The sequence below is a fragment of the Garra rufa genome, chromosome 7 (genome assembly GCF_049309525.1).
Source record: "Garra rufa chromosome 7, GarRuf1.0, whole genome shotgun sequence".
NCBI lineage: Eukaryota > Metazoa > Chordata > Actinopteri > Cypriniformes > Cyprinidae > Garra > Garra rufa.
The window spans coordinates 20929580-20942463 of record NC_133367.1 but is presented as its reverse complement, the minus strand read 5'-3'; the positions used below and the strand labels follow the sequence as shown (position 1 = coordinate 20942463).

At 35.4% G+C, this 12884-nt stretch overlaps 1 protein-coding gene across 1 annotated transcript in view; it reads right to left on the bottom strand.

Moving 5' to 3' along the window:
• The window catches only part of glsa (glutaminase a), a 35479-nt gene extending 23084 nt beyond the window's left edge, over positions 1 to 12395 (bottom strand). The window contains exons 1-7 of the mRNA XM_073843420.1: positions 12124 to 12395; positions 2774 to 2870; positions 2491 to 2609; positions 1090 to 1219; positions 907 to 986; positions 638 to 801; positions 87 to 145 (exon numbers count right to left, since the gene is read on the bottom strand). Coding sequence (XP_073699521.1) covers positions 87 to 145; positions 638 to 801; positions 907 to 986; positions 1090 to 1219; positions 2491 to 2609; positions 2774 to 2870; positions 12124 to 12281 — 807 coding nt within the window. The 5' untranslated portion in view covers positions 12282 to 12395. The remainder of the gene's footprint in view (positions 1 to 86; positions 146 to 637; positions 802 to 906; positions 987 to 1089; positions 1220 to 2490; positions 2610 to 2773; positions 2871 to 12123) is intronic.
• Between the last annotated feature and the right edge of the window lie 489 nt (positions 12396 to 12884).

The window sequence follows — 12884 nt, the reverse complement described above, 5'->3', positions numbered from 1 at the left end:
AATTCTCTTCAGGAAGTGCAGCTAAGGCAGTTTCAGGCCCCCATTTTATCAAAAAAGTAGGATGGAAAGATAAAAACGTGATTTACCTTGAGGAGGGAGGTGCAAACTATGGCGCCAGCATTTACCATGGGATTGTGAGGTTTATCTTGAAAAATAGATGAATTAATCAATAAACGAAGATGATTCACAGTAAACAAAGCTTATTTTTAGGAACATTAAAGAAATAGTTCAACCAAAAATTGGCTGAAAATGTACTCAACCTTAGGCCATCCAAAGAGGTAGATGAGTCAGTTTTTACATTAGAACAGATTTGGATCAATTTAGCATTAAATCAACTAATCAACAATGGATCCATTGCTGTGAATGGGTGCCGTCAGAATAAGAACCCAAACAAACATGCAGATTTTCGCTTCACAAGACATTAAACGATGAACTGGAGTGTGAATTGCTTGTGTATTATTGTGATGTTTTTAATCAGCTGTTTGGTCTCTCATTCTGATGGCACCCATTCACTACAGAGGATCCAAGACTAAAACAAAACAAACACTTCTCTGTCTTGGATGCACTGAGAGTGAGTACATTTCGAGCCAATTTTAATTGAACTATTCCTTTAAGATTTTTTGCGTTGTGAAATTACCATCTTCGTCAAGAAAGAGTTTGTTGAAACGAAGACCGCTGGGTTCCTTTCCTATAAAGCGATGCACGTAGTCAGTGCCGTGATCGTGAACAGCAACTGCGTATTTTAACGGTTTCACACACGACTGCAGACAAAATGGCACTTTCGTGTCACCCGCAGTGTATCTGTAACACACAAAACATCCGCTTTAGATTTTCAGCATAAACATTTGATGAATCAAATTAATTTCCCAGATAATATTAACAAAAATCTAAAGACAGAAATCTTACCGTTGGCCATCTACAGTGCACAGGGAAACGGCCCAGAGATTAGGGCTAAATTTCGCAAGCTGGGGTATGTAATCTGCCACCTAATATAATAAAAATGTGACAATACAGAACGTAAAAAGATTTGTAAATAGCAAACATCAGAAATTCACACTGTTGCGTATTATCTCACACAAAAAAACGTACCTGGCCACCCGACAGTGATTTAGCGCTCTCATAAATTTGATCAATGTGAGAGGTAAACGACTTAAAGTCGGGAATGACAAACTTTTTCCGGAAAGCCTGCGTTAGCAATACAATGTTGCTTTGCACACACCTGTGGAAAAAGAAAAGTGAAAATAATGATTTACCTTTATTAGTATCAGTACGTTCATCTAAATTCAAACAAACATGAACACAAACATTGAAAAAATAAGTTTTGTTGTTAGTTTTGTAGTTATTACAACAGATAAACATTTTTAATTTATATATTTTCAATAGTTTAATTTTTAGAAACAATTATAATAAACAATATACGATGCTATTTAGGCCTTAATCCATTTTTATGCATTTTCTGAGTGAAACTAAATAATTCATACATTGCAGCAGTGTTGTTTTCGTCAACGATGAAGAAATCATTTCGTTGACGCCACTTTTTTTCATGACGATAACGAGACGATGACGAGATAAAAATGGCTCGTTGATGACTAAAACATGACGAGACGTGTGTGAGTTTTCGTTGACGAGACGAGAATAGACGAAAATGTTAGTGGGTGGTCCGTCAGACGTTTAAAATGCATGACATTTCCGCTTATTGTGCATGCCAATTAAAACTTAAAAAGTATCTGACGCTATGGCAAGCCGTTTTAGCATTAAATACTCTTTGCTATACTAGTATGGCAAGCCGTTTTAGCATTCCATCCTTGTTTGTCTTTTATGTTCTAAAACATTCCTTCATTATTGTAATTATTGGTGAAAATAGTCGATCCGGAAGCTCACATTGTGTTGAACTATAGATCTGCTATTTTCAGAACTTATAAGTGACACTACCCAACAGCAAAATACTTACTGACCTACATTAATTTGTTAAAAGACTACTTTTTTTCCCTTTTTTTGACTAAAACTAGACTAAAACCTTTTTGACTTTTCGTCGACTAAAACTAGACTAAAACCTTTTTGACTTTTCGTCGACTAAAATTGGACTAAAACTATCACATATAGAAGTGACTAAAATTTGACTAAAATTAAGAAGCATTTTAGTCCAAAAGACTAAGACTAAGACTAAATCTAAGATGGTTGTCAAAAACAACACTGCATTGCAGGACTATAACAGGCCTTTAAAAAAACCAATGACCCCTGATGTAATGTGTCCTTGAAAAATGGCTGATCTGTAAAAGCTGATGCCTAAGTAACAGCTATGGGTTTCAGCCATCTGAATAGTACATTGACTGCAGCTTTATTTTTTGAAGGCTAAATATAGACTCAGATAATACTCAAAAACCATCCAAGAACTACGAAAAACGCACTACAGCAATATATTCTTATTAAACTACTAAAAACAGTCAGTTTTCATTTCAACCTTCAAGCAAACAGGGTTAAGTCGAATACTTTTTGAAGAGATGTCGATCCAAAGCGCCATCTGATGTGGTCTTCAGGGTGACTTTTAACATCTCCATACACTCCTTAAGACGAGGGTCTCCAGTACGCAAACCTGTGGCTTTCAGCGCCTGGAGAAAAAACAACATTTAGCCTAAGTTTATAACCAATTTTATGTTTTGTTTAAAACCCAATGAACATAGACAACTGTTTAGTCTAGAAACCAAGATATGTGCTCTAAGAGATAGGGTAACGATGGCCTTGCTTCCCTTGGCCAGCTGGTGTTTGGTTTTACCGTGGTAAATTTGTGAGCTGGAATTTTCTCCTGGCCTTCGGCAATGGTGTAAAACAGCAGATCCTCCAGGCTGGGCAAAATGCCTGCCTTCCTTCTCCTGTGACATGAACAGAGAATCCAGTAAGCAGACCGAAAACAAAAATAGACTGTATATACTCAACAAAAAAAGGGCAGCAGAAGACGTCGTACTGAGATTTCACGTCATCTTAGTTTCAGAATTACTCTCAAAATGCCAGTCAGTAGGTTAAACATTGGATAACATGTCAAAAACTCAGTCTTCTTTGTGATTTGCACAATACATCAGGCCTAGGCAAAATAAAAAAGGTTGCATTCTCATAGTCTGCCACTAGGGATTCAAGTTACATACTTTTTTCCCCTCAATTTGTTTACTGCAAGCAAGCAAGATCAACAGTTTAAGGAGAATTTTGCTTTGCAAGTTATTTAGAATTTGTTTAACTGATTATTAGCTAGCTGTAACGAATTAAGATATGCATATTTTTGCATAAAGTATAGGAAACGTGAAGTAAAAATGTGTTTTATCATTGACTGGCATTGTGAGATTATCTGAAACCCATTTTTTCTCAGAAAAAAAGGGTTAGACTGTTAGAAAAAGTAGGCATTTCATTTTTTAACAGGTTTGGGAATTTTGTTAAGCAGAAGCAAAGTAAAGCATTTCGGAATAAAATGTATAAGGACTTCCTACAATGTTCAGAAAAAAAAAGTACAGCAGCAGAAGAGGTCCTACTGAGATTTTATGTAATTTTAGTTTCAGAATTACACTCAAAATGCCAGTCAGCTGGATGCACATTGGATAACATTTTTAAAAACTCAGTCTAGTTTGTGATTTTTCAAAAAACATATCCCAAAATATATCCTAGGCAAGTAACAAGTTGTATTCTCATAGACTGCCACTAGTGCCATAAGCATAAACATTTTTTTTTTTTACACAAGGTATTTATTTAGCTGATTGTTAACTAGCTATAACACATCTACATACACATATTTTTGTGTAAAGTATGGGAAACGTGAAGTAAAAATGTGTTTTATCATTGGCTGGCATTGTGAGATCATCTGAAACCAATTTTTTTTCTCAGTAAAAGATTAGTCTGTTAGAAAAAGTAGGTATTTAAATTATTTAACAGGTTTGCGAATGTTAAAAGCAATGTTTTAAGCAGGTGCTAAGCAAAGCATTTGGGAATAAAACGTCCATGGGTTGTTCTGCTGAAGTTCCAACAATGGATCCCATATAAGGCCTTGAAAAAAATACTCGGATTTATAGTCTAACCACAAACCATCCAGAAATGAACTCAAGAGTGTTTGCACATTATTTAAGTTAGTGGACAAATACTGTTCTTATATATTGTGGGTTCAAACAATTGTGACCAATAGCGGCTTGTAGGATTTGTGATGTCATTTCAGGATGATACATGTGGCTCTAGAACACGGAATGGGAATGTTCGACAGCGGGGAAAACAAAGCATAGCTTTTTGGAAGAGAAAAACAAAAACACACCAAATAAAATGAGCCAGATACTTACACAACAAATGCAAAGTACGCAGACAACCAAAAAAGAAAGAGGGAAAGAAAAAAAGCAGAAATGAATGAGACATCCTGACATATAAAACACTGGCAAAACAAATAAACATATAAATGAATACACATGAATGCATATGTATTTTCATCATAACTTCTGAACCAAATTATCCTTTGATTGATTTTAATGATACCTTTGATTTCGTCTCATTTTAATGATACTACTAATTATACTAATGTTAATAACTTTTGGAAATGACACAGGGGGAAAAACAGTCAAATATCGGTTAATAAATCGGCATTTGCAGTCAGTCCAGACCGGTGCTGGGGAAAGTTACTTTTAAAAGTAATCCATTACAATATTGTGTTACTCCATAAAAAGTACTTTTACGTTACTTTTAGTCTCCAGAGTTGCGCTTGCTTATTTGTTTTTATCAACCACCAAAAAAAGGTTATATTTGGCAACTGACACCAAAAGTGAAATTAATAAACCTCAGGCTTAAAGGAGTAGTTCACTTTCAGAACAAAAATGTACAAAAATGTACTAACCCCCTTTTTCGTCCAAGATGTTCATTACTTTCTTCAGTCGTGAAGAAATTATGTTTTTTGAGGAAAACAGTTCAGGATTTCTCTCCATATAATGGACTTCTATGGTGCCCCTGAATTTGAACTTCCAAAATGCAGTTTAAGTGCAGCTTCAAAGGGCTCTAAATGATCCCAGCCAAAGAAGAAGGGTCTTATCTAGCGAAACGATCGGTTATTTTCTAAAAACCATTTACAATTTCTACACTTTTGTGACCGTTTAGAGCCATTTGAAGCTGCATTTTGGAAGTTCAAACTCGGGGGCACCATAGAAGTCCATTATATGAAGAGAAATCCTGAAATTTTTCCTCAAAAAAACAATTTCCTTACGACTGAAGAAAGAAAGACATGAACATCTTGGATGACAAGGGGGTGAGTACATTATCTGCACATTTTTGTTCTGAAAGTGAACTTCTCCTTTAAGTAAGTGCCTTTGCACCTCACTTCAAATTTCTCTCAACAAAGTACAGGAGAGGTTTCAGTGAATAAATGGAAAAATAAAGTAACTTGCGTTAAATTTATCTGTAAATAATCTGATTACATAACTTGAACTGAGTTACCCCCAACTCATCCAGACTATTGATAAAATGCTATCAGACACACACTATTGTGTACAAACACAGCCAGCGCTCTGATGCAGGCCGTCTGACCTGGCAAGGCATTAAACTAGGACACGTAACCTGATGAGAGCAGCCACCCCTCCCGTCCCGAACTGGCGGCGTGTTAAGCCTTCACTTCCTAGCAAGGTCTCAGTTCTGATCCTCGCTAATGCACAGGTACTCCGCCAAACGTACTCTCTGACATGGCTATTTTCACACACAAACACATTGGAAATAATCCACTTGATGACACAGCTTGTTTTAATGGCGGGACGAGTTATATCAGATGAGAAAAATTCCTAACAAAACAGGAATAGCTTGATTAGCATCCCGACTAGATTACTTCAGTACATTTAATAAAATGAGACACATATTATCGCACTTCTGTACTTAAAGCAAAAACTATTATCTTTTGCCCCTGTCTCTAAGCCGCATCTAACCTACATTTCAACGTATGAGCAATTTTACATCAAGGCTGAAATCCAAAAGAGAAAGAGACAATGTAGGGATAAAACATTTAAAAATGCCTCCAGAAGAATCACAAACCACGTCATAATGTCCTTGCGGGGACAGCTGTGTGTGTGTGTTAACACCTGGATGTGAGATGATTCTGTAACAATATCTTCATTATCTTCTTCCACCTCATTGAGAATCGGTCAAACAACCGACAGAACAGCTGATATTTACAGAGAATAGCATGCTTACAGATTCACTTGGCTTGCAGCGAATAAAACACCAGAAAATGAACCAGCTGCCACTGACTAAAAAGTACTATGGTATTACCATGGTTTTATATTCTAATGTATAAAAGGATGCAAAAAGTAATGTGTCTGAAATTACTATTTCTATTCACTGTTTGCAGGATTCGTTTGGCGCAAGATGGTGGGCACAAACTGGCATGATTTCACTGCTGCAATGCATGCAGAGATGCCAGCGTGACACACACACACACACACACACACACACACACACACACACACACACACACACACACACACACACACACACACACACACACACACACACACACACACACACACCCTCTCACGTGTCAGCTGGTGCCGTTATGTTGGATAAACCTCAGATGTCAGCGAGTCTGAGGTGATTCATTTTTATTCCCTTTAGGGTTTGTGTTAAGACCAACAAAACCACTAAAGTACACAAATTGAAACCAAAGTAAAGTGACCGTTTACTGTAGTCTAAACAATGTTTGTTTACTATAAAAATGACATATATTCAATTTATTTTTCACATTACCAATCTGTTTTTAAATTATCAATTGGAAACCGATATTGAGGCCTGTTAAGTATAACGATTATAATTATATTACCACCCACGCCAACCAACGATAATGTTCTGTTATTATAAGCGTGCACTTCAGATCTGTCATCTGTCACTTTAAATATGCAGCAAGAAAGAATAATTTTGAAAGTGATTCTAACAATATTGTTTCTCTGTGCTGTTATCCTTATAATTATGACGTTGACTTTCGTATTCCTGTAAAATTCCAGCAAAATTCTGTAAACTAAAAGCAATTATTAAAAATGCCACAATCGTAAGTTAAATCAATTAAGTTTTATCATTACGGTTTCGGGTGAAATTGTCATCTGCCACTTTAAATGTGTGAGTTTGTTGGATTCTAATTGGCTGTCAAAGTTTTTATCGTTCATCGGAAAGAAATAAACATTTTGAGAGTAATTGTAATGATATTATTTCTCTATGCCATTATTGTTACAATTGTGATGCTGACTTCCGTATTCCCATAAAATCAGAAGTTCCTGTAAAATTATGTAAATTTCTACAAAATTAAAGCGACTATTAAAACGTTACAGTTCTAGCATTACGGTTTGACATTTGTGTAAACCGGCCTTCTGTAGTTGATTTTTACTCTTTTTGAAGTTGACTTCTGTATTCCCATATAATTGGTCAAATTCGCATGAAATTTTGTACATTTCCGTAAAATTCAAGTAAATATTAAAACTTTATAGTTTTATCATTACAGTTTGTCATTGGTGTGACTTGGTCTTCAGAAGGTGATCTTTCCTCTTTTTGCAGTTGACTTCTGTATTTCCATAAAATCGGTAAAATTAACGTGAAATTTCATAGATTTCTGTAAAAATTCAAGTAAATATTAAAACTTTATAGTTTTATCATTACAGTTTGTCATTGGTGCGACTGGGCCTTTAGAAGGTGATTTTTACTCTTTTTGAAGTTGACTTCTGTATTTCCATAATATCGGAAAAGTTCCTGTAAAATTCTGTAAATTTCTATAAAATTAAAGCGACTATTAAAACTTTACAGTTTTATCATTACAGTTTGTCATTGGAGTAAATGGGCCTTCAGAGGCTGTTTTTTTTTTTAAAGTCAAGTTCTGTATTCCCATATAATCAGTCAAATTCACAGAAATTTCGTAAATTTATGTCAAATTAAAGTGAATATTAGAACTTTATAGTTTTATCATTACAGCTTAGTAGTATTTATAGGGATAATTTGGGTAAAAATTTGGATTGCAGTTTGTATGTGGGGGATTACACTCTTTATTTTTTAATTTTGGGGGATTATTTTATTGTACATGGTATTATATTGATGTTTTTGTTTTGTAATTTGTTTTGCTCCTGCCCAGGGACAGCAGATGAAAATTAGCTCTCTGTAACTAATTGGCAGTGTTTAACTGTCCATTGTCCCTGTCAAATAATGAATTAAAAAAAAAAAAGAAAGAAAAAAAAAGCTACAAAATACTGTGTGCATTATCGGAGCCTGACAATGTATGTGTAATAATCGCATCCGATTATTGGCACAGCCCTACTTTTTGCCGTGCAACAATAAATGTGATTATACTTAATACTGCAATGCTTGAGTTTATTTGAAATTTGGGATTCAAAATTTATCGGTCCTCGACATAAAGAAACCTCACCTATATAACTCACTCTGATTGGTTGCCAGAGTGATGCTATGTTGTTGCTACAGAGTTCTGGAGATTAAATGTAAATGATTTTTTTTTTGCCCTGTTTATCATCCTCCATGTGGAAAAACTAAATCAAAACACCAATTTTCTGTAATGCAAATACATGTGTTGTCTGGTGTAAAAATGAAGCTATGAAGAGGCCACATGCTGGGTAAACTCCCTCAGGACACAGCACATGTGCCTCAGAAACCTGACACCATGAATTACAGTGTAGAGAATAAGAGCTAGACTGCTAACATGCCTGAGAGCATTATATGATGCTTATGAACACAAAGTCAATATACAAAGAATATTGTGTTCGCAATTGAAATGTTGTGTTCAATCAATGAACCAATGAGCTGGGCTAAAAAAAGAAGGGCTGACTTCACAGAATTAATCCAGCATCTGGCCGAATGTGAGGTTGCCATTGACAACCATCTTATGTCAGTCTCTAATGATTACTTAGGTGTGTTCCAAATCCTAGTGTGCTGACTTCACAGGCAATATTTTAGGCACCATAGGTGCGATCCTGAAAAGATTGTTCTAAAAGATAAAATAATCATGCTATCTTCTAAGACACTTAATTTGGCTTCATTTTATGTGGAAATGCCAATCCCAGAATGCAATGCATCAGCTTTATTTAAAATGCTATGGATGATACATACAAATATATTTGATCTTAATACTGTATGGCGTTTCTGTGTGCTATTTGCTTATTTCAGTATTATGCTGTTAGCTTAGCAACATGCTAACAGCAAACTCTACTAAATTATGAATCGTATCTCCTCTGCTATGTGCTTATTTTTAGTATTACACTGTTAGCTTAGCGAAATGCTAACAACATATCTCCTGCAAATTGTATCTCCTGTGTGCTATTAGCTTTTTAAAATATTACATTAGCTTAGCAATATGCTAACAACAAACTACTGAAATCAATAACAAATTATATCTTGTGTGCTAGTTGCTTATTTCAGTAATACGTTGTTAGCTTAGCAACATGCTAACAACAAAGTACTGAAATCAATTGCAAATTGCATCTCCTGTGTGCTGTTTGCTTATTTAAATATTACATTAGCTTAGCAACATGCTAACAGCAAACTACTGAAATCAATTACGAATTGTATCTTGTGTGCTAGTTGCTTATTTCAGTAATACGTTGTTAGCTTAGCAACACGCTAACAACAAACTACTGAAATCAATTGCAAATTGCCTCTCCTGTGTGCTATTTGCTTATTTAAATATTACATTAACTTAACAAAACATGCTAACAACAAACTATGGAAATCAACTGCAAATCGTATCTACTGTGTGCAATTTGCTTATTTCAGTATTATAATGTTAGCATAGCAACATGCTAACAACAAATTCTACTGAAATCAATTTGCAAATAGTATCTCCTGTGCTGTTCGCTTATTTTAGGATTAGGTTGTTAGCTTAGCAACATGCTAACAACAATCTACTGAAATCAATTGTGAATCATATTTACTGTGCTATTTGCTCATTTGAGTATTAAGCTGTTAGCTTAGCAACATGCTAACAGCTATCTACCGAAATCAATTGTGAATCATATCCACTGTGTCCTATTTGCTTATTTCAGTATTACACTGTTAGCTTAGCAACATGCTAACAATAAACTACTGAAATCAACTGTGAAACATATCTACTGTGTCCTATTTGGTTATTTTAATATTACACTGTTAGCTTAGCAACATGCTAACAATAAACTACTGAAATCAACTATGAAACGTATCTACTGTGTCCTATTTGCTTATTTCAGTATTACGCAGTTAGTTTAACAACATGCTAAAAGGAAACTACTGAAATGAATTGTGAATCATATCTACTGTGAGCTATTTACTTATTTCAGTATTACGCAGTTAGCTTAGCAACATGCTAACAGCAAACTACTAAAATCAATTGCGAATCGTATCTCCTGTGTGATATTTGCTTATTTCAGTATTACGCAGTTAGCTTAGCAACATGCTAACAACAAACTACTGAAATCAATTGCGAATCAGATCTCCTGTTCACTTCTTGTATGAAAAGCACTGTTGTCGATGTAATGCATTCCAAATCAGTCACTTACTGTCTAAAAAGGTGGTCAGTGTATGTACGTTTTGGATCAAACACACTATAAAAACGTCAACAATGACAATGTTTCCCTAGACATAAACTTACAGATGTTATAATAAGCGGAGACCTGACCTTCACAAGCCACTGACAGACAGATGGAGAGAAAGGTCAATCTATCTCTCCAAGGACAAACACTCACGCATGCCGAATGAATGAGAGGAATGCATACTAAAATGACACACTGGCTGACACATACAGTGCACACTCAAAGGTCAACTGGAGAGCAGAAGATTCAAAGCAAAGGTTTTTAGAGGGAACCCTGGTTTCGACATTTCCGTGCTTTGAATGCCGTCGTTACAGGAAGAGGAAGCGGCTGATCTTGAGTACAAAAAATCACATGCTTTTAAACTCAATAACTCAGTCAGAACCTGATTTATAATTGTGAATATTCATTTTTATAAATAATAAAATAAAATGTTAAATATTTTGTGAATATTTTTTATAAAAATGTTAAAAATGTTAAATAATAATTATAATATTCTAAAAAAACATGACAATAATAAAATCATTAAATAACAATAACATAAGAATAAACACATGCTTGAATTTAATCAAAAATATCGTAAAATATAGAATTTCTAAAGTTGTCAGCTTGGTTTTAGAATTGAAAAAGGATCGTCATCAGCTGATTTTAATGTCTGCCATTAATTTGTGCATATAAATACTATTTTAAAACTAGAATAGTCAATACAGGTTGTCGAGTTACATATTCTTAACATTTAATCTCCTCTCTAATATTTTGATCAAATACATCTGAAAGATTCTAGAACATTCCACACAGTGGTTATCCTGATTCATACCCAACACCGCATGGTTTCAAAAAAAAAAAAAAAAAAGCTTAAAAATGGATCAAAACCCACTCTTAAACACATGCTTGTATTTAATCAAAAAATACTGTAAAATATAGAATTTCTAAAAGTTGTCAACTTGGTTTTAGAATTGAAAAAAAAAAAAAACACAATCAGCTGACTTTAACCTGTCTACCATCAATTTGTGCATATAAAGAATATTTTAAAGCTACAATAGTCAATGCAGGTTGTTCAGTTACATATTCTTAACATTTAATCTCCTCTCTAATATTTTGGTCAAATATATCTGAAAGATTCTAGAACATTCCACACAGCAGTTATCCTGATTCATACCAAACACTGCATTGTTTCAAATAAAAAAAAAAGCTTAAAAATGTATCAAAACCCGCCCTGAAAGCCCAACCTTTCCGATTATTCACAGAGGACATCAGAAAGGCCCCTGGGAATTTGACCACCATCCGTTGTACAAGCTCTTTCTCTCTGTGCACTCTGTCCTTAACATCTTGCCCACCTTACAGTTTACCTAAAATATCTAAAGCTATAAATACACCATAAAAATCCTTCACATCTATCATGGTGGACTAGGCCTGGGAATCATTTGTAGGGAATGCAGGGCCCCCATATGAATGAATGAATGGATGAATGGATGCATAAAATCCATTCAATTTTAAAGTGAAACCAAACCTGATATCAATAATGGATAGGTTCATGAAACACGGAGGTTTTGAGCTGTTTTTCAGCAATACTTACTTCTCGGTGGCCGCATCTGTCTGGGTACACAAGGCTCGTCTATATGAAGATGCGCATCCTCCGGCGGCTGCTGGAGTATCTGTAGTATTTTTCCAAAGGAGCCTTAGATTGGGTTTGCAAAACTCCTTTAACGCCCTCGAGAACCTAAACTGTAACATTTCAAACTCGACAGGCTACACAGAATGACTTCCGACAACAAGGCTAGTAATTTTACACTGTGGGTTATGAAAATATCCGCTTTATTTGACAGTCGTGCCGGTTTCTACCCTTGCCTCTCGGTGTGTGTTCACGCGACTGAATTGAATCCGCCCACTGAAACGCTGCTAGCGCTTCATTGGCTGCCGTGACGTCAAGTCGAACGGTGATTGGCTCTGGCGTGTGTCAATCATGATTATGACGCACATCACTTCCCTGTGCTTCGTAGAGCGGCTCTGGCTGTGTTCTGCGTGCTGTGCAGTATGTACTGCATACTGTGTGTGAGAAAGCAACATGCCAAACAGTTTGTAACTATAAACATGTCTCGTCGTCGATAATGTCGCTACTTCACGTATTATTCAGCGAGTTGAGTCCGCATGTGGCTAGAAGGGATACAGCTCCGACCGGAAACTAACAATTAAATTGTTCTACCTATTAGATTGTTTTTTTATTAACGTCTACACCTACCCCAATTCTAAACTTAGCCCTTACTATAATACAAAAACGGTTTTATTGTTGTACAGTGTGATAAAAAATAACGTTAGATCGATGTGCGCATGCTCAGT